The following is a 19,313-nucleotide window of genomic DNA, read 5'->3' on the forward strand; positions in this document are numbered from 1 at the left end:
CCCTTTCTTTACCACGTAATTACTCGTGTGCAGAATTGCCAAGAGTGAAGTATAAAAAATATATACAGTGGAACCTCGTTAATGCGAGTACGGGCTATAGCAACACCCCCGCTATAACGAGAGATAGCCGATGCACCGTCAATTGACCCTATAATAAGCGTGTTAAAAAATTCGTTTTTACGAGACCCTTTCGGCGTTGGCTCTCGCCATAGCGTGGGTTTCACCGCCGGAAGACTTTCATCAAGACTCCTTAACCTCTGTAATTGCTAGCGATCTGTTAGAAATGAAGTTAATGGAGTGCTCAGTCTCAAATTTATGTGGTAAACTGTCGTTCGATAAATATAATGATTGACGAAACAATGCTTTGCATGATTTTTATTCAGTGCGGTGCTTATAAATTGTTTGAATAGTCAGTCGTTATTAGAGTAAGGAAATTTAGTGATGCAAAAAAACATCGCCTTTCGTCTGGATTTATGCTTACGTTTATCGGATAGATGTTTATCTGTCGCCGCACCACTCCTGTTCCTGTATATCTGTTCGCAACAGGTATACAGGCGGTCCCCGACTTTCGTACACAATGCGTTCCCGAAAACTTGTACGAAAGTCGAATGTACGAAAGTCGAACCATTGACTTCCATACTAATTAGGGGTTACGTTCCAAAAGAGCGGAATATACTGTGACATACTGACCTTATGTCACGTATTTTCTCTCGTTATGTAATGACCCGAGTAGGGGATGATCACATATGTGTGGATGAGCGTGGGTATGTCTGAGTGTGTGCGTAATAGTGTGTCATGCCCCAGGCATGAGGTAAATGTGACTCACAAATGTTCAGTGTTTGGTCAGCTCGGACCGGTGATTGCCCCACCCAACAGTAAGGCCCATGTGTAACCCCTCTTGTCCCAAAAAACCCATCCCCTGTGTATCATCCCCCTCCAATATCACTATAAAGCGGCAGACGGAGAGAGCCTCCGGGCGAGAAATTCTAGTACGGTCGACGGGCGAGAAACGCTATCCTGATCGACGCAGAAAGGGATTGATGACGTGCCAGATTGGTCGTCATCTATCTGGGTGTGCAGAAAGAGTGCTGTTAGCGGGACGAGATTGTCTACGGAGGTAGCCAGCAGCGGAGAGCAACATTGCAGACGAGCGACAAGCAGGACCAACGCCCAGAGGTCGGGAGGAAAAGTACCCCCGATCCCACGGACATTTGGGGTCCAACGTGTCGCATCATCGACGGCTCCTACTGCTCAAGGCTCCGAGAAACCGTAAGAACGTCGCAGTCAGCGACCCGTCCCCGTGCTCGTTCACCCAGACCCGATTTAATCCCCAAACTGTGTATCCAAATTATTTGGGTATTTTCTCTCCATCCCGGTGCGCCGCATGTAATCATCAAACTGTTGACTCCTTGTCAGAAATCTAATTCAGTGTTACCACGAGAGCAGCCTAAAAACTTAATTTGGGCAAATTGTAAACTCGGCCCACGAATCCTACCAATCACAAATTGTTGCTTTTTTTTGTATTTCTTTTGGAGGGGGGGCAATCGAACCATATCATCTTGTGCACTTGTCGTTCACCCCATTCTCATCAGGGTATTTAATTTCAATAAGTGTGTGTGTATGCTATGTTCAAAGTGGAAAATATATTTTTTTTTAATGTTTCAAAGTACTCAATAATCGTTCGATCATTCCGTACTCGGGACCATTGATGCCCTCCCCACCCAGTAAAAAAGGTGGCGTTTTCATGTTCCGCCACAATACGTACTAAAACTTTTTTTTCACGGAATTCATTTCAATTGACTTAATTTTAATAATATGTGAATAAAACTCCTCAAATCATCTAATTTCTTTCGGAAACAGGCAGAAAGTGCAAATAAAAGTTTAAAAAACAAGAACTCCGTTGGCTATCGAGTGAAACTTCCTCTTGGCGTCTAAGTTGACATTCCACTTATTACGTCCACTATAAATAAAAGGACATATCAAGAAGCATAACAAAATGTATTTGTTGAACCCGCACTCTGGATACCTTTTAATTTTTACACCAAAATTCGATATTTGGCAGGTGACATTCGTGATCGCGTATATTCCGCATGTTATTCAAAAAAGACAAACGACAAACGGAATTCGGGTGATATTTCGTGCATATATCGTTGCTGAAGGTTTACATGAATTAAACAGCACTCAAACGAAAAAACACAATTAGAAAGGTCTTACTAGTTTTATTGAAAGCTATTCGATGATGTCTAGTCAACTTCTTTTGAAAAATATCTTCAATGAAGGCTTTCTTCTTCTCTTGATAAAGGAGCCTATAGCAGGCAGTCTCTCTCCCAAATAAATCACCTATATTAGAGTCAATTACCAACAATTCCCTTCATTAAATACGTTCGTATTGTTCGTATATACTGCCGATACTGACATTTGAAACAATTGAATGTTGGGATGCACAATAAACATCGCGGGAATTTTTAAAAAATTACAGACCAACGTCCGAAAGTCCGAATTTAGTGTACGAAAGTCGAGTAAAAGGTGTCAATTTTGAATGTACGAAAGTGCGAATTGTACGAAAGTCGAGTGTACGAAAGTCGAGGACCGCCTGTACAGGCATCCCCCAAGTTACGTAAGGGATGCGTTCCGGCAGACTCTGCGTAAGTCGAAGTTTACGTAAGTCGAACATTTGCCTTAGTGCTCCAGAGATTTCGATAGGTGCGGTGAAATTCTCAGCGGAGAAGTTTGCGGTACATTCTTGGTGGAGTGTCATTCAATTCACTGCGATATTCATTAACTCTTCCACGTATTCTTACGTTATTAGATAAAAAAATCAATAACATTAATATAGTCTGAGAGTTCCTCTCGAGCATTGCCAATCAAAATGCGTAATATTATTCCACGAGTTGACTGATCGCGTGGATTCGGGAAAGTACGGTATCTCAATGCTACATTACTAAACTGAATACTTAAATTGATTCATTATGTTATACTGCGAACTAAGGGCCCATATTTTGTATTCTCTACTTACTTATAATCATTATATCCTCTGCCTTTTATATATTACGTAGATTGATGAATCTGGCGGTTTCATTGCCACAGTAATCTTTCACGCACGCAAACATACTTTCATATTCTCACATCTCAATAAAATGACGTGAAAATATCATCATTTGAATATTTACTTCGCTGGAAACATAGAAGAGTATTTCCAATGCATAAAGCTAATTAAAAGTGAGCTTTTATTCAGCTAACTTGCTTTCAATGATGCAGTATTCATTTATATTTGCACACAATATGAGAGAACGAGAAAATGCAGCTTAATAAAATCTTTGCAAAATACAATACGGCAACCCAATCGCCAGAAATATGTAAACAAGTACGCAATTAATATCGTCAGTCAACTTTTTTCCTCACTTTTTCGTAGCGTTCTTTGCCGAAAATGTCAATGCCTTTACGCGGGTACTAACCAATTCCTTTCCGCAAAAAGATTTCGGCTCAAACTTTGTTTTCTTTTATTTCCACAGATGGAAATGTCCAAGCTTAAGTATACAATTTTTAAATGTTTGAAAGTCGGAGTTTGGGTGTGTACGCTGCGTGACAAGCTGTATCGTACAGAAGTGGGCGCAACCACTTCCATTACTAGAACTGCTAATTTTCATGTTATTTATCGACTTGGGGTTTATAAGCGATTTTCTACAGAAATTAATGAAAATTCCTTCGAGGAATGATAAAAATGGGTTACTTTGTATTGGTTAGCTCGTAAAAAACTCGATAACTATTCGAAATTTTCTCTGCCATTGAGTGTACGAGCGAATATCTACTTCAACGCGCTCGCATTCGAAAATTAACGTAATCACTTGAAGTACGGTTATCACTTACGTAAGTACGGATTTACGTAAGTCGAGGCATACGTAACTCGGGGGATGCCTGTATTGGCTATTCTTTGCTCCACCTCCGGTAAAGCGACAATTCGCTATAGCGAGTGTTTATTAGTGTACCGTGGGGTGTCGTTATATCGAGGTTGCACTGTAGTAAGGCATTTACTTAATTGTATGAGGTTGAGAAAAGTTTAAAATAGAAAAATAAACTTCAATATATCCACAGCAACACTGTGGTGATATTTTTCAAATTATTTTCAATTTCATTACGTAAATAGTTTCACATTATATGCACACTATCTATGAAAGGCTTGGGTATTTAACAAAACTTCAAGTACTTAAAAATTACCGGATTATTTTCGTAGATACATAGAGAAGAGTACTAATTTTCATTGGATAATTATTTTCGCTTAAATAATTTTATGAAAGATCGAATTCATATCTTGATGGTTGGGTATTTTGGGTCCTCAACTGCGATTTGCAAATAGTGGACCGTAACGTTGGCTATGAGTGGACAAATAAGCAATGAAGGAGGAATATGAATGTGACTGCAAGTGCTGAAGTAACGTGTCTAGCAATTATAATGTCTACCTATAACTGGTGCATGAAGTAAACTAAACTAGGTTACATGATATAATGCTGAAAATAGTAAAATATGATTCAGTGGAAAATTAAACCAGAGAGTTGCATCACTTTTTGTTGTGACTCCATGGTGAGACAATACTTTTTAATAACCTTTATAACTGTAATCTGGTTCCCTCAACCTCTGCTGCAGTATAGCGCTCTTTATTTACAGTGATTTCAGTGAAAAATTCAGGCGAAAAAAGTTTGGAAAAGCAGTTTTTAGGATTCTCGTTTGGGTGGATTTGTTTCCTCGTAATCATGACGTGAGGAGTTGGGTGTGGAAGCTGTTGTCACCCAGTGCTCAATGGAAGAAAATTAGTTCCAAGTTTAACATTATATCTATTAAAAAAGATAAAATAGGCATTTCCTCTTGAAACATAAATGTTATTTATTTCGGTCATTTCTCTTTCTTTGAGTACATATGTCATCAAGGAGAACACAGGCCAAATACGCTAAAACGTCACCTTTTTTTGGATGTTTTTTTCTAAATTCATCAGGAATCACGCGGAAAACAAAATTCAGTTGCAAGAATAAGAATGTGAAATTCTTTTTCTTTCCAATGGTATGTGTCTCAACTTAATGTGACTATTATCACTAATTTAAATATGCAAAAGAAAAAAGGTCTGCAGTCATTAAAAATGAACTTTACATGTATTTCTTATGGAATGGCTCAGGGCCCTGGAGAAGAATGAAAAATAGTTTACAACATATTTTCGGTCCTACTGAACATACACATCAAATTTCATAGGAAATGGTCCAGCCGTTTCGGAGGAGTTTGTCTAAAAAAAACCGTGGCACGAGAATTTTATATAAAAGACTTAGAAGTATTGAAGTAATCCTGGGTGTTTTAAAATTTTTATCTATTGCAGTAATCACATAAGATTATCCTGGAATTTTGTGAAATTTCCCTGAAAAACTGGAATGATAGATCAATTTTTTTTGCTTTGATTGGCTGAACACTCTTGAGAGGGCAAACTCTCTGTCAATCAGAGAATTTGGCTCAAATTTTTTGTAGTTTCAAAATTGTATGTTTTCATCCTGAACATCATCAGTTATCCAGGGTTAAAATTCTTTGACATAATTTTTATCCTCCCTGTATATTTAAAAAAATCTGTTTTTCATGCCTTTAATCTCTGCCTCTACTTATGCTTAAATGAATTGAAATTGTTGAATTTTTCTACAGGCTGTCTTTTAAAATGATTTCCTTTCTATTTGATTTACCCTAGGAAAGTATATGCTATTCTCATGAGCCAGTTGCTGGTGACTGTGGGCATCATTGCATTCTTCATGTATCATCAGCCCACCAAAATGTTTGTTCAACATAATCCAGGCGTTTATTATGCTGCCTTCGGTGTATATTTTGGGGCTGCTATTGCTATCTCATGCTGTGAAAGTGTTCGCCGCAAATCTCCTGGCAATTACATATGCTTGCTGATTTTGACATTGGCTATGAGCTACATGACGGGAGCTATAAGCTCGTTCTATGATACAGAAGCAGTGCTAATGGCTGCTGGGATTGCCACTGTTGTTTGTTTGTCACTGAGTATATTTGCCTTTCAAACCAAGTGGGATTTCACAATGCTTAGTGGCGTATTGTTTGTGGCTGCGGTGATTCTTTTAGTCTTTGGTATTGTTTGTATTTTTGTTCGAGTAAAAATCATGATACTGGTGTATAGTTGTCTTGGAGTTCTCTTATTTTCGGTTTATCTTGTGTACGACACTCAGCGTATGATGGGTGGCAACCACAAGTTTACCATTTCACCAGAGGAGTATATATTTGCTGCTCTTTGTCTTTATATAGACATAGTGAATATTTTCCTTTACATTCTGCAAATAATTGGAATGTCCAGAAAGTGATGTGATTGATTTGGCTTACCAAATGCTTGAAATTACTGCTTGTAGTGAATGAAAGGAATTAACATTTAATGATTTTGAATGGTTATCCTGAAGCCATCAGCTTATTTGTTGTACAATTTTGCACTTTGCCCTTGAAATTATTTTAGTTTCAAAGTAAAAGTATAAGTTGAACACTTTTCTATGAAATGATTAGTACCTAAATATTTGTATCATTTTTATAAACTGACTGCAAATTTGGCCTTATCCTTTGACGCTGGTAAAAGAAGCAAGAATATCTTTCAAGATTTTCATTCTTATTTATGGATAAATTCAACCATCTTGTCACGTATTCAAGTTCTCCAGAATGATACATTTCACAGAGGTCTGTAATATGTTTTATTTCTAATGTATATTCTGCATGCTGCAGTGCTAATTTATATTGTGTTGCTAAGTATGTACATACTTGTGTAGTGTTTTGGTATCTTTATCAGGAACCCCATCCAATTTAACATTGTGTAATTTTGAATGACTAAGGATTGATTCACATATATAATGGCTATTTATCTCTGTCATGACTTAAGTACACATATACTTTCCTTCCGAAAGCCTTTTTCTGCTTATAAAGAGTTCAATAGTTATTTTATTTTTTAATGCTGCATTTAATCATTGTGAAATATATGTGTTTTATCCTAGCGGAGGAAGTGTCTTAAATTAATTTAAAGTGAAAGTTACGCTTCATCAATGGAAGGTTATGTCACTATAAAAATTTATAATGAATCTTATGAAATGAAATTGTAAATTAATATACTGAGAGTTTTAATTTGTAAAGAAAGTTGTATTTTTATGAACCTATTTTTAATGAATAACCGAGAAGGATGTATCCTTACAGATATATATTTATTTAAAACTTGTACATGAATAGCTTTGTATAAGTAAAATCTGGAAATAAATGTTGAACATCACATTTAGCTTCTCCATTCTTTTTAAGTACTGTTCGGGCTCTGAATAGTTAGTGAATGAAAGGCTTAAATAATTGTATTTTTATTAATTATTAAGGCCTTGCATAGTAATAATAGTAATATTTATCACAAAGTAAGGAACATTTTGGAATACATATAAGGAAACTAAGTATAGTAAAAAGATTTTATTATATACGTCTAAATTAGCGACTAAAATAGTTTTCTACACAGTCACCATACAAATTGAGGCACTTATCATAGAGGTGGCAATCTTTGGAATTCATTCTTCATAGAATTCTGCTGCGTATGATCTAATCCACTCATGGTGTGGTCCAAAGAATGCTACATTCGCAACAAGACGCCCCTGATGGAAGTGCTCCCGAGCACTGGCCTACAGGCACCATCAAGAACCGTGTAGGTTCTTGGGCGCTTCATTAATTGCTAAGAGAATTTCTTTTCGTACTGGTCAAAAGCAAAATCAAAAATGGTGGAAAGGAAAGAGGTTGGGCTAAATGGATGAAATGAGGTCTAGGAGATGGTGTTAATTGCAAATTGAGGTGATTAGGGTCGAATATAATTAAAATGAATTTTATTTTCCAATATTGTGGTTCTACAAAGTAAAGCCAGAATCTTTGGACTGGATCCAGGATGGAGATAAGTAGGGGTAAAAATGCCAGCAGTGGTGGGGGTCGGATAAAATTACCTTTCTATCCAGTGCAAATTGGATACCCATGTTAAATAGAAGGGTTCATTTGAGTATGTTGGTCACATTAGAAATGTTTTGAATTCATGCGATTAGTTTTCTGCTTTTGCTTTGTTGTTTATGTTTATTCGATGATTGAATTGTTGTCATGTTTTGAGTCTATGAAAGTGAGATAATAAAGGAGAAAAATAATCTAACAGATTATGAGACTTAAGTGCTCGGAAGAAAGAAAGAATAAGTAAGTAAAGCCGGAAAAAGTGATAAGTTGAAGCAATCGAGCAACGCCGAATCAGATAAATCCAGATAAATCGAAATGGCAGAGGATGAAGTAGTGCGAAAGTACATCAAGTTGGTTAATACTAATTACTTTTCATGGTCACTGACCACCAAAGCAATATTGTGTCAAAGAGGATGTTGGGAAGCTGTCTCCCCGGGTTATTTGCAAGTAGGTGATACTGATGAAACAGACACATTCTCATCAGAAGAGGTAAAAGGAATGACTGGGCAGTGTCCCTCATATTATTGACCTTAGATTCTAAGACAATCTACATACTTTTCCATCCATATCAGAAGAAAATCCTGTCATATCCATTAGTGAAATTAGATTGTGAGTCACTTATTTCCTCCCCTTCTCATAAATTTCTGGGTGTTTTTATTGACGAATCCCTTACGTGGGAAAAACACATTGATTTTGTGTGTTCTCGAGTGGCCTCAGGGTGTTACCTCTTTAGGAGAATCCGTCCAATCACCAACCTTAATGTGGCCTTATCTGTTTATTATGCGCATGTTTTTAGTAGTCTTAAATACAGTGTGGTTGCCTGGGGTCATGCTAGTTGTACCACTAGGCTATTCAAACTTCAAAAATGGGCTATCAGGATAATGATGGGTGTTAATAAATCTACTAGTTGTAGGCATTTTTTCAAAAAGCTCGATATCTTGACTCTTCCTTGTATTTACATTTATTATGCTTCAATATATGTCAAAGAGCACCACCTTAAGCCGATGTCCCACGGTCAAATTTGCGTCAAAATATTTTGATCAAAATTTTTGTCCAAAAATTTTTGTCCCCCCTGGATCCGCCTATGGTTTACGTACATTTGAGAACATCCTGACTAAGCAGCAGAGAGCGTTCATAAACATAATGCAACATGCTAGTGTGTTTTGCATTGTTCTGTACGTGGGAACACTTACCAGTTTGTTTGAGACTTCTTGCTGACAATATAGTGAATAGAGAAAAAAATCTGTGAGATTCAGGTCTTACAGGGTCTACAGAGGAAATGGAAAACACATGTGTGCTGTTAAAACAAAATCATTATATTTAACTAAATATTACACATTTTTACTAATATACCACACAGTCTCAGAAATACATAAGATATTGAATTCATTAGACACAATAAAGGGGCCAAGCCCGGATGGGGTAAATCCACGTCAATTCAACACAGAAAAGGGACATTTTCAACCCGACCATGTCAGATTTCTTTCAAATTTGGTGTATTTAATGGTACTGGTAAGTGATGGAAAAATACCAATTTGTAGAGGTAAATGTTGATTTTGACAAAAGTTACAGGTCCGCAAATGTTGTGAATTTGTCGAAATTTCAGCGTGTCTCTCTAAAGGTAAATGGCTATAACTCCGGTTCTGTTCAAGGTAGAAAAATGAAACTTATGTTTTTGGAAAGGTAATATGTAGGGCTTTACATTGATATACAACATGGCCTATTTATAATAATTTCGATACTCGAGGTCATTGACCTTGACCTTTGACCTTGAATATCTCAAAACACCCCCCCTTCAATTTTTTTTATAAAAATATATGTTATTGCTCATACATTTTACTACATGCATACAAAATATCAAGATGGCACACTTAAGGCATCATGCCCGAAAAATTATTTGTCTACGGGACTACACAAGCAAAATGCAAAAAGTACCACTTAAATATGAATAAATACCCATTGTTGAACGGTATAGGTCATGGCTATAATCATCGCAGTGTTACAGAAAACAATGTGATGGGTAGCTTCAATGAAAATACAGTTACAATTGGTAAAACCTAGGGGTGGTTCCAAAGAGGGGCTAGCAGTGCTAATCCCCCATGGGCTATCCAATTTACACTAAATAAAATGGTAATTTTTTCAGACCCCTCCACTGCTGCAAGATTCAGGTCCATGCCCTCACTATTATTGTCATGATGAAAGAGGAAGGAAACGACAAGGCAGAAAACCACAGAGGAAAGCATTCAGCTTCCCCACATAGAACACAATCTCTAAGAAAACACATAAATCGGACCTTGAGTGGAAGAATATCTTCCGTGAGGGTCGACCAGATGCTGCTAGAGGAAGTCGTTAATTTGCCGTCTCGTGTAAGGTAAAAGCTGTGAAAAGTGTAGAAAAAGACGATGAGAATGAATCTGATTCGTCTCTATTATTTTGTGAAAATGTGAATGTTGTTTATAATGTGACAAAGGGTGATCAAAGTGTGAAAAGTGTTGAAAGTATTACTCAAAATGTTACCGAGTGGTTTGCTATACTAAATGTGGAAGGTAAGAAAGTGAAGATGAAGCTAGACCCAGGATCGGAAGTAAATGTAATGCCTTTGTGTATTTTGGAGAAACTTGATAAACCAGTAAGCTTACGTAAAACAAATGTCCAGTTAGAAGGTTTTGATGGTAGTAAGAAAAAACCTTTGGGTGTTGTAAATTTATGTTGCAAATCAACTAACAATCAGTCATGTCTTGATTTTATGATTGTTGAGTGGAAATGTAAAGTTTTATTGGGTTTACCAGGGTGTTGTGCGTTAAATCTTGTTCAAAGGGTTACTCAAACTAATGAAAAAGTGCACCAAATCAAAGCTCAGAAAGCAAAAGTGCCAGATATGTTAAATTTTAGTGCTGAAAGTAAATTTATTTCAGAGAACAAAGAAGTATTCCAAGGTCATGGGCAATTTCCGGACAAGTGTTCACTAAGTATCAGAGACAAGGTAGGAGAAATATTGTATCCTCCATCCAGAGTCCCGCATGCCCTCATGGATCAGTTTAAGTGTGAATTGGATCGATTGGAAAAAAGAGGTGCTATATGCAAAGTTGAGAACATGAGTGATAATGCATGTGTTAATAGAATTGTCTTGATTGAGAAATCAAACAAGAAGTTGAGACTATGTTTGGATCCGTCAGATCTAAATAAAATTATTGTTAGAAAACCTTTGATTCCATACAAATTGGAGGATATTTGCATGAAATGTAGAGGGAAAAAAATTTTTACAACCCTTGATCTGTCAGAAGGGTTTCATCAATTACTATTAGATGTTGAATCATCTTGGTTATGTTGTTTTGCTACACCGTTTGGTGTTTATCGTTACAAAGTGTTACCTTATGGGTTAAGTAACTCAGGTGATTTATTTGATGAGAAAGTGTTAAAATATTTTGGTAGCATACCTAATGTCATTGTGTGTAGAGATGATTTGCTTATCATGGGAAGGTCTGATGAGGAACATGATCAAGCCCTACAAAATGTGATCAATACTGCCAAAATGGTTAATGCCAAATTTAATGGAGACAAAATGCAATTTAAGAAATCTAAGGTCAAATTTATGGGACAAATAATTTCTGAACAAGGGATGCAAATTGATCCTCAAAGAGTAGATGCCCTAAAGTCACTTAAGAGTCCAAAAAATAAGAAAGAGTTGCAAAGACTTTTAGGCTCATTTAATTATGTAAGACGGTATGTACCAGATATGAATCAGGTCATGAGACCATTATTTCATTTATTGAAGGAGAATGTTGAATTTAAATGGTTGCCTAATCATGATAAGGTCCTTGACAATCTTAAAGATAAAATTTCACAAGCATCATCCTTAGTTCCCTTTGATCCATGTAAGCCAATAATAGGGTTGTTCAAGCCTATCAGAACGGTCTAAAAAAACGAATGTATATCACTTCTGATGTAATTTCATTTTGATCGGGATGAATGACAGATGCGTTGAAAAAGTAATGATGGAGTTATTAGCAATCAAAATTCGAACAATTTTAAACGCCGCCAAAAACGGTCGGCCATCTTGAAATAGAGGTGATGACGAAACAAGCCTGTACGGCTGGCCTGTACCCTCGATCGCTCGATGCCAAGCGGCCAAGCTGAGCACTCTGCATGCCGACTGGACATTTGCCAAGGTTATTCCTTATTTTGAAATGGCCTATGTTGTGCATGAAGCTTCCGGATGGATCAAGGCGACATAAAATCCATTCTTCAAGTTAGGCAGGCAACGTATGTAGTGTAATTGTTGACAGGAATTGAAAGTTTTGTATAGCTGCATTTGCAAGGAAACTACCTACGTGCAGTGAACTTTCATTTTGCCGCTAGTGCAAGTGAACAAAATTTGTGCCCTTAATGTACCCCTGAGTGAATTGATTGCATATAGACGATGAAGTAAAGAGTGAAGCGACAAGTGAAGTGAGCTGTGAATGTAACATCTTCGACGAAATTATTTATTTCTTCCATGCTGGTTCAATCAACCCTATACATTTCGATCTAAGGTATCTAACTATTGCGAAGGATATGTTTCATATTTGAGCTAGTTGTACTTAGAGGATACATCGAACGTATATTAATTTTCATTCGTTTGTTCGCCTCTAAGTTCTGTTTGATTTTATTACCTATTGCCAATTCATTTGGAGCATTCGTCAGTGTTTACATTTCACGAATTTCGTTGCGCTGTTGTTTGTTTTGGTCATATTTTGGTTACGGTAATAGTGAAAGTGAAATTCTAAGTTTTTTGATGTTACAATAACTGGTTTAGCTAGTTTAATAATTTGTTTCAGCCTATTCATTTCATTGTCTTCGTAATGTCAATGTAAAATAACGTAAACTGATTCTAAGTCGTTAGTGATGAGTGGTAAGTGAGGTGTGGAGAATCCTTACGAACTTCAAGGAGTGCAAATTCTTTTGTGTGTGCAGAGTGATTGGAAAACCGATTGTCATGTTTTATTAGTGTTACATAATAGTGTTTTATATTTATTGTGAGCCAAGATTTTTATTGAATCAGTTGATTTGGAATATACTGATTATACGTATCAAAAAGACAGCTCGTGAAATGTGTGCGTTGTAGTGCTATTTGTGATATGATGAGCAATAAATATGTACAAGTAAAGGTAATTTTGCTTATTATTACTCTTATTAAAGGATAAATTTGGATTTTCTTTAAACACTGATCTGGCGGCAGACGCTGGAGATCTTTAAAAAAAAGTGGAATAACCCTGCTGAGCAACTTCAAACACTGCAGTAGGGCATCTACAGGCTTGTGACGTCACACACCAATTCAAGATGGAAGTAGGGCTTTTTGGCGTAACGTAAAATTTGTCACTGTTTAAAGCCTTCTCTAAACATGTACAATGAAGAAAATAGCATAATATTATTGTCATTGCTCCTTCTGAAGCACGATCTTTCGATTTCTTAAATAAAAAAAATATGGTGAACAACCCTATTATGCAATGTGATGCATCTAAGGATGGACTAGGATGTTGTCTCTTTATTAAATGTGGAAATGAGAATAAATTAGTAGCATGTGTTTCAAGAACAATGAGTGACTGTGAAGTGAATTACAGTCAATGTGAAAAGGAATTACTTAGTATTTATTATGGAGTAAAGAAATTCCATGAATTCATTTATGGTCTACATGTTACGGTTCAAACAGATCATAAACCTTTGTTATCTGTGATGAAAAAACCAATTTGTAAGATCGGTTCAGTAAGGTTACAAAGACTCAGGCTGAAGTTACTGAAATATGATCTTGAATTAACCTATGTTCCGGGTAAATATTTGCACTTTGCAGATATGTTATCACGAGCTACTCATGACAAACCTGAAATTGACCCTGAAATGTTTGAAATGGTTCATTCAATTAGCAAACACCTTCCAATGTCAGATGAACGTCAACGTTCATTTCGACTAGCTACGTCCAAAGATCCAACGTTAATGTTGATCTCTAAATATTGCCGGGAGGGTTGGCCCAAAAATGAGAAGGTTGGTAATGAGTGTAAACCTTATTACAACAAACAATGTGATATATTTGTAGAAGCAGGAATGCTCTATCTTGGTGATAAAATCATTGTTCCTAAATCAATGAGGCAATATGTATTGGATATTGTACACAAGGGACATACAGGGGTAAATAAAAGTATTGCCAAAGCAAACCAATTATTTTGGTGGCCTGGCATGTCAAGTCAGATTGCTGAGTATATTCAGAAATGCAGACCCTGTGAAAAGTTTAGGCCATTTAAAACCAAAGAGAAATTGACCCCTCACTCTGTGCCTAAATTTAGATTTGAAAAGGTAGGAGCAGATTTATTTCAATTTGGGAACAAGTCTTTTTTAGTCATTGTTGATTATTTTTCACAATGGTTAGAAGTATCTATTATCCCAGATAAGTCAGCACATTCAGTAATAAATGCTATGCAACAAATATTCAAATGGACAGGTTTTCCAAAGACTGTTATAGCTGACAATATACCTTTCATGTCACAATTGTGTCAAAGTTATTTCCAAGAAAGAGATATTACTCTTAGAACAAGTACCCCTCATTATCATCAAAGTAATGGTAGAGCTGAGCAAGGAGTAAGTGTTGGCAAAAAGTTGTTAAAAAAGTGTTTTGAAGATGGTTCTAATTTTCATGAAGCTCTAATGGAGTATAATAACAGTCCAATCATTAGCTTAGGAGCCTCACCATCTCAAGTACTAAATAGTCGCATTATGAGGTCTAGGTTGCCAATATCTCTATGCCAGTTAGAACCCGAAATACAAATGGATGTGTATGAAAAACTGTGTGCAAGAGAAAGTAAGATGGAAGGATGGTATAACAAGCAAGCTCATAGGAAGGAGGAGGAATTTTTTAAGGGGGAGAAGGTAGTGGTTAGAAGTTCAAAAGACAATTGTTGGGAAAAAGCAACTATCACAAAAAAGGCAGATGAACCAAAATCATATTGGATTAAGGTAGATAGAACTGGATCAGTGGTTAGACGTAATAGTTATCAATTGAAAAAGTCAAAAACCTCAAGTGATGAGAGATGTCTATTTCCATTGTATGAAGATGTTTCTAACTTAAACCATATGGGGAGTGATACTGTAAAGGAAAATTTTATAATTCCTGAACATGTCAATGTACCAAATGTTAGTGGAAAAATGCATGAAAATGTTAACTGTATGGCTCATGAGAGTGGAGCAACTAATAAGAATGTTGTACTTACTAGGAGTGGAAGAATGGTTAAACCAGTGCAAAGAATTAATCTATAATTGTTCATCCTGTAATTATATTGTACTGTTAAAAAAGAAATCTAAAGGTGTGAAAGATTTCGGAGGGAGGTGTGTCATTGGTTATGTATGAATATGTAATTTGGTTAAGGTGGTACAAGTGGTACGCCGAATAAAGATGGCGGTTTGAGAAGTTTCCATAGATCGTTCGTGTTATTGCCACATACTTGTTCTATTCCCAATTGTCTTGAACCTATGTGTTTAGATATGGTCTGGGCACCACCAAATATAAGTTTAAACAAAGATTATTTAAACAAATTATATATATTTGAAAAACAAAAATAGTTGTAAGGAAAGAGCAGTCATCAACAATTTAAGCAAAATGTATAATTATATTACTTAATCAAAATTGATAAGTACGTATCAATTTTGATGGTAACTAAGTTAATTCAGTACATAGTTACGTAACTATGTACTGAATTAACTTAGTTACCATCAATAAACAAATCCAATTCAATGGAATAACAGGTATGTATCAAAATTCTAGTCTCTTCTTTTTTGTTAATGAACAACAATTCTTTTTTTATTTTAATATTATGAATAATATCGTCATAAACTTTTATGTTTCATAATTATGTACTCATATTTATTCATAGCCCTAATGAAGGTGTTAAAATACATTGGCAAAACTTGCATTGAAAATACGTCAAGGCCTATACTGCAAGACATTGAATCAACATGAATGCATTCATTGATAATGCTGCAGATGCCTTTGAGACAGCTAAGATATCTACATTATGTTTAGAAGGTGTCTTCAAGTTATTAAAGATATATTCTACATATTAGCAAAAGACGTATAAGATATTACATAGACATTTTGTCAATATTTGTGCTCTGTGGGAGTTTTCTACATTTTGTTATACTTTCCGTTTCTCGGACATTAATCTTTGTTTAGTTTTCTGTTGGTTATATAATTAAAAAATTACTTCATTCATTTCGTGTTTTATCTCCTATTTTTATCTCCCAAAAGGTTTTCCTTGAATCTTGGTGGAGGGAAGAAAATATGTCTTCTTGTTGCATTTTTCAAAATATTTTAACCATCAAAATGTCGTATTTTTGATCAAAAAGAAAAGGTCGCGATTGGGTCATGGTGGAGGGAAGGAAAAAGGTATTGTTATCCCGGGATCGAGAGGTTTTTTGACCATCTAAATGACGCCTTAAAGATGCCTTTTTGACGAACCACAAGACGTCGTGGATAGGTCATGGTGGAGGGAAGGAAATAGGTTTTATTGACCTGTGATAAAGAGGTTTTTTTGACCATCTAAATGACGCCTAAAAGACGTCTTTTTGACGAACCACAAGACGTCGTGGATAGGTCATGGTGGAGGGAAGGAAATAGGTTTTTTTGACCTGGGATTAAGACGTTATTTCGACCATCTAAACGACGTCTAGAAGACGTCTTTTTGACGAACCACAAGACGTCGTGGATAGGTCATGGTGGAGGGAAGGAAATAGGTTTTTTTGACCTGGGATTAAGACGTTATTTCGACCATCTAAATGACGTCTAGAAGACGTCTTTTTGACGAACCACAAGACGTCGTGGATAGGTCATGGTGGAGGGAAGGAAATAGGTTTTTTTGACCTGGGATTAAGACGTTATTTCGACCATCTAAACGACGTCTAGAAGACGTCTTTTTGACGAACCACAAGACGTCGTGGATAGGTCATGGTAGAGGGAAGGAAATAGGTTTTTTTGACCTGGGATTAAGACGTTATTTCGACCATCTAAATGACGTCTAGAAGACGTCTTTTTGACCTTAGTGTTCTCCCTGGGAAGCGTGCATTTAAATCACATTTTTCTCTCCTAATCTAGCAGTTTCTAAAATAAGGTCCTTATCCTATAATCATAGTAATAGAAACGGGCAGCTGTAGTGTTTCACAGGTACAATCGTCAGTTCATATTGGTCATTTCTCCAGCTGCTCGCTCGCATTGTATGCCTTCCATAAAGCGTAAAATTCGGCCTCGATACCTTAAGTAAATCTTTTATTATTTCCAAAACATCCCTCCTGGTATTGCGATTCTAAAGATTGCTTCCTTTCTATTTAAGATCAACTGATTATTACGGATTTCCTAGTTGAGAGCTTCCATCGCCTATCACTGAGACAAATATTTGCTCATATTTACCTTTAGGGCCACACCAGGCGATGAAATAGACGATCACGAACGTATATATATATTTGAAATAATGTTTTGTGAATTCACTTCGTGGTATGGTGATATTATAAATTTAAAACTAAACCTTTTAGTATTCCATACAATACTAATGAAAAAACTCAACCGGTTTCGATCTTTTCAGGTCCTTATCTAGAGGTTTACGATTAAGATAACGACCTGAAAAGGTGGAAACCGGTTGGGTTTTTAATGCATACCGTGTGGAATACAACAAAGTTTATTTTTGTGTCCATAATATACATAATAGGGAACTTGCATATATTTCAGATATAATCAATAGCCCCAAAATTATATAAAAATATATGTTTGCATACCTCTGTGAAAGTTTTTTTATTATTTTATGACGTGGTTTGCGATATTTAATGCATCAAAGTTCACGAGAATTTTCAAATGCAAGTGAGAAGCGAAAACGCCCGATGATTGGCTGGTAGAAAAGTGACGTCATAGTTCAGTACGAGGAGGCACGGCGGCACGGCCATAGTAGAGGTTGCATACTTGAATACAAGCGACGGCGTGGTTATGATTCATTTATTGAAGTGCAGACGTATCGGAGTTGTCCATTGTGACTTCAGGGCTATTATTTGATCTATTTCTCCTCCATTGAAAGCGATAGATTGCGTAAAGATGAAGGAATATGGTTATTCTTAGGCTGATCCTAGCAAGCTTCCTGTTACTGATTCCATCATGATAACTGGGTATTTTGGTGAAACTAGACTTCTTCGGCGCGGAAAGTCGATGCCGAGAAATGGAAAGGTAGCTGATGTGCATCTGAAATGTTTTATAGTTCATAACAAAGTGAGACTTGCGTATAATATTGGCGAAAGCGTATACTCATGTGAAATGTGTATTCTTTTGGCAGTCCGGTAGAGAGTCTTATGGTGAATGTGGTGGAGCTCTTCATTACGAGCGCCGTCACCAAGGTCAGCACCTGGTTGAGGTCATTGCCCTGGGACCCTGAGGTCCCTGCCGCTGCCGCCAGGGTACGCGGAAGATAGCGCCAGCAAGGCGCCGCGGGAGAGAGACGCTTACGAGAGGAGAATAGAGAAGGACTATCTCGCGTGAGAGACATTAAACAAGTGTATCGCTTACCATCGCAATAAACGTGGTCGCAAATACTTTAGTGTGTTGATTGAGGCGAGGTTAATATCGCAACCCTAACCTTCCCTTTAGTGAACTTATTTCCACCTCGAAGCTGTCGATGATACTTTCAACTTAACAATACCTTGCCTGGAGGGCGACAGGAAGCTCTGAGGAAGCCAGACTATTAATGTTTCAATTTAGTAGCGATAATATAGACGAAATTCCAACAACTGGGGAAATAGCAACATAGAACTGCACATTCTGTGGGCAACTTTGTGTTTGACTTTCCCTCAAACACCCCATTTCCCCTGTGGTGCACATCAGTCCTATCTTTATACGATGGCCTGACAACCTTTAAGGGTGCGATTCATAGACGGCACTTTAGGCTAAAGTATACTTTAGCCGGGCTAAAGTCTGCTTTTTCCGTTTCATAAACGCCACTTTAGAGGAAAAATGGCCGAATCGTCACTTTACCGTAAAGTGCCCAACCGGAGCTCACTTTAGGGCTAAAGTGTCCTTTACGGATAAATAAATATGGCGGCACCGGCTGTTATTGAAGTTGAAATATGAAGATATTTGCGTTACGGAAATGAATAGGAACTAATTTTTTGGTGAGAACACAGCAGCAGAGTGGCGTGTTTCAAGAAATAACCAGACACGTAGTATATGTCTTTTCCCTGAAAATATATCGAGTCGGTATTGATGGAGATGACCCATTACTTATGTTTTGAAGTTTAACTCTATCGGTCGTGTGATAATTACAACACAGTGT

At 36.8% G+C, this 19,313-nt stretch overlaps 1 protein-coding gene and 1 long non-coding RNA gene across 3 annotated transcripts in view; both read left to right on the plus strand.

Moving 5' to 3' along the window:
- LOC124163425 (protein lifeguard 1-like) overlaps positions 1–7,288 on the plus strand; it is a 29,087-nt gene extending 21,799 nt beyond the window's left edge. For both annotated transcript variants that reach the window (XM_046540334.1, XM_046540336.1), the window contains exon 3: positions 5,717–7,288. In XM_046540334.1, the coding sequence (XP_046396290.1) occupies positions 5,717–6,347 (631 nt within the window). In that variant the 3' untranslated portion in view covers positions 6,348–7,288. The remainder of the gene's footprint in view (positions 1–5,716) is intronic.
- A 7,530-nt stretch (positions 7,289–14,818) lies between these two features.
- LOC124164178 lies at positions 14,819–16,222 on the plus strand. The gene is made up of 2 exons (XR_006865977.1): positions 14,819–15,756; positions 15,885–16,222. It is a non-coding gene; the product is annotated as an uncharacterized LOC124164178 (long non-coding RNA).
- Positions 16,223–19,313: the final 3,091 nt, after the last annotated feature.

This window comes from Ischnura elegans, chromosome 8, assembly GCF_921293095.1.
Source record: "Ischnura elegans chromosome 8, ioIscEleg1.1, whole genome shotgun sequence".
NCBI classification, from domain to species: domain Eukaryota; kingdom Metazoa; phylum Arthropoda; class Insecta; order Odonata; family Coenagrionidae; genus Ischnura; species Ischnura elegans.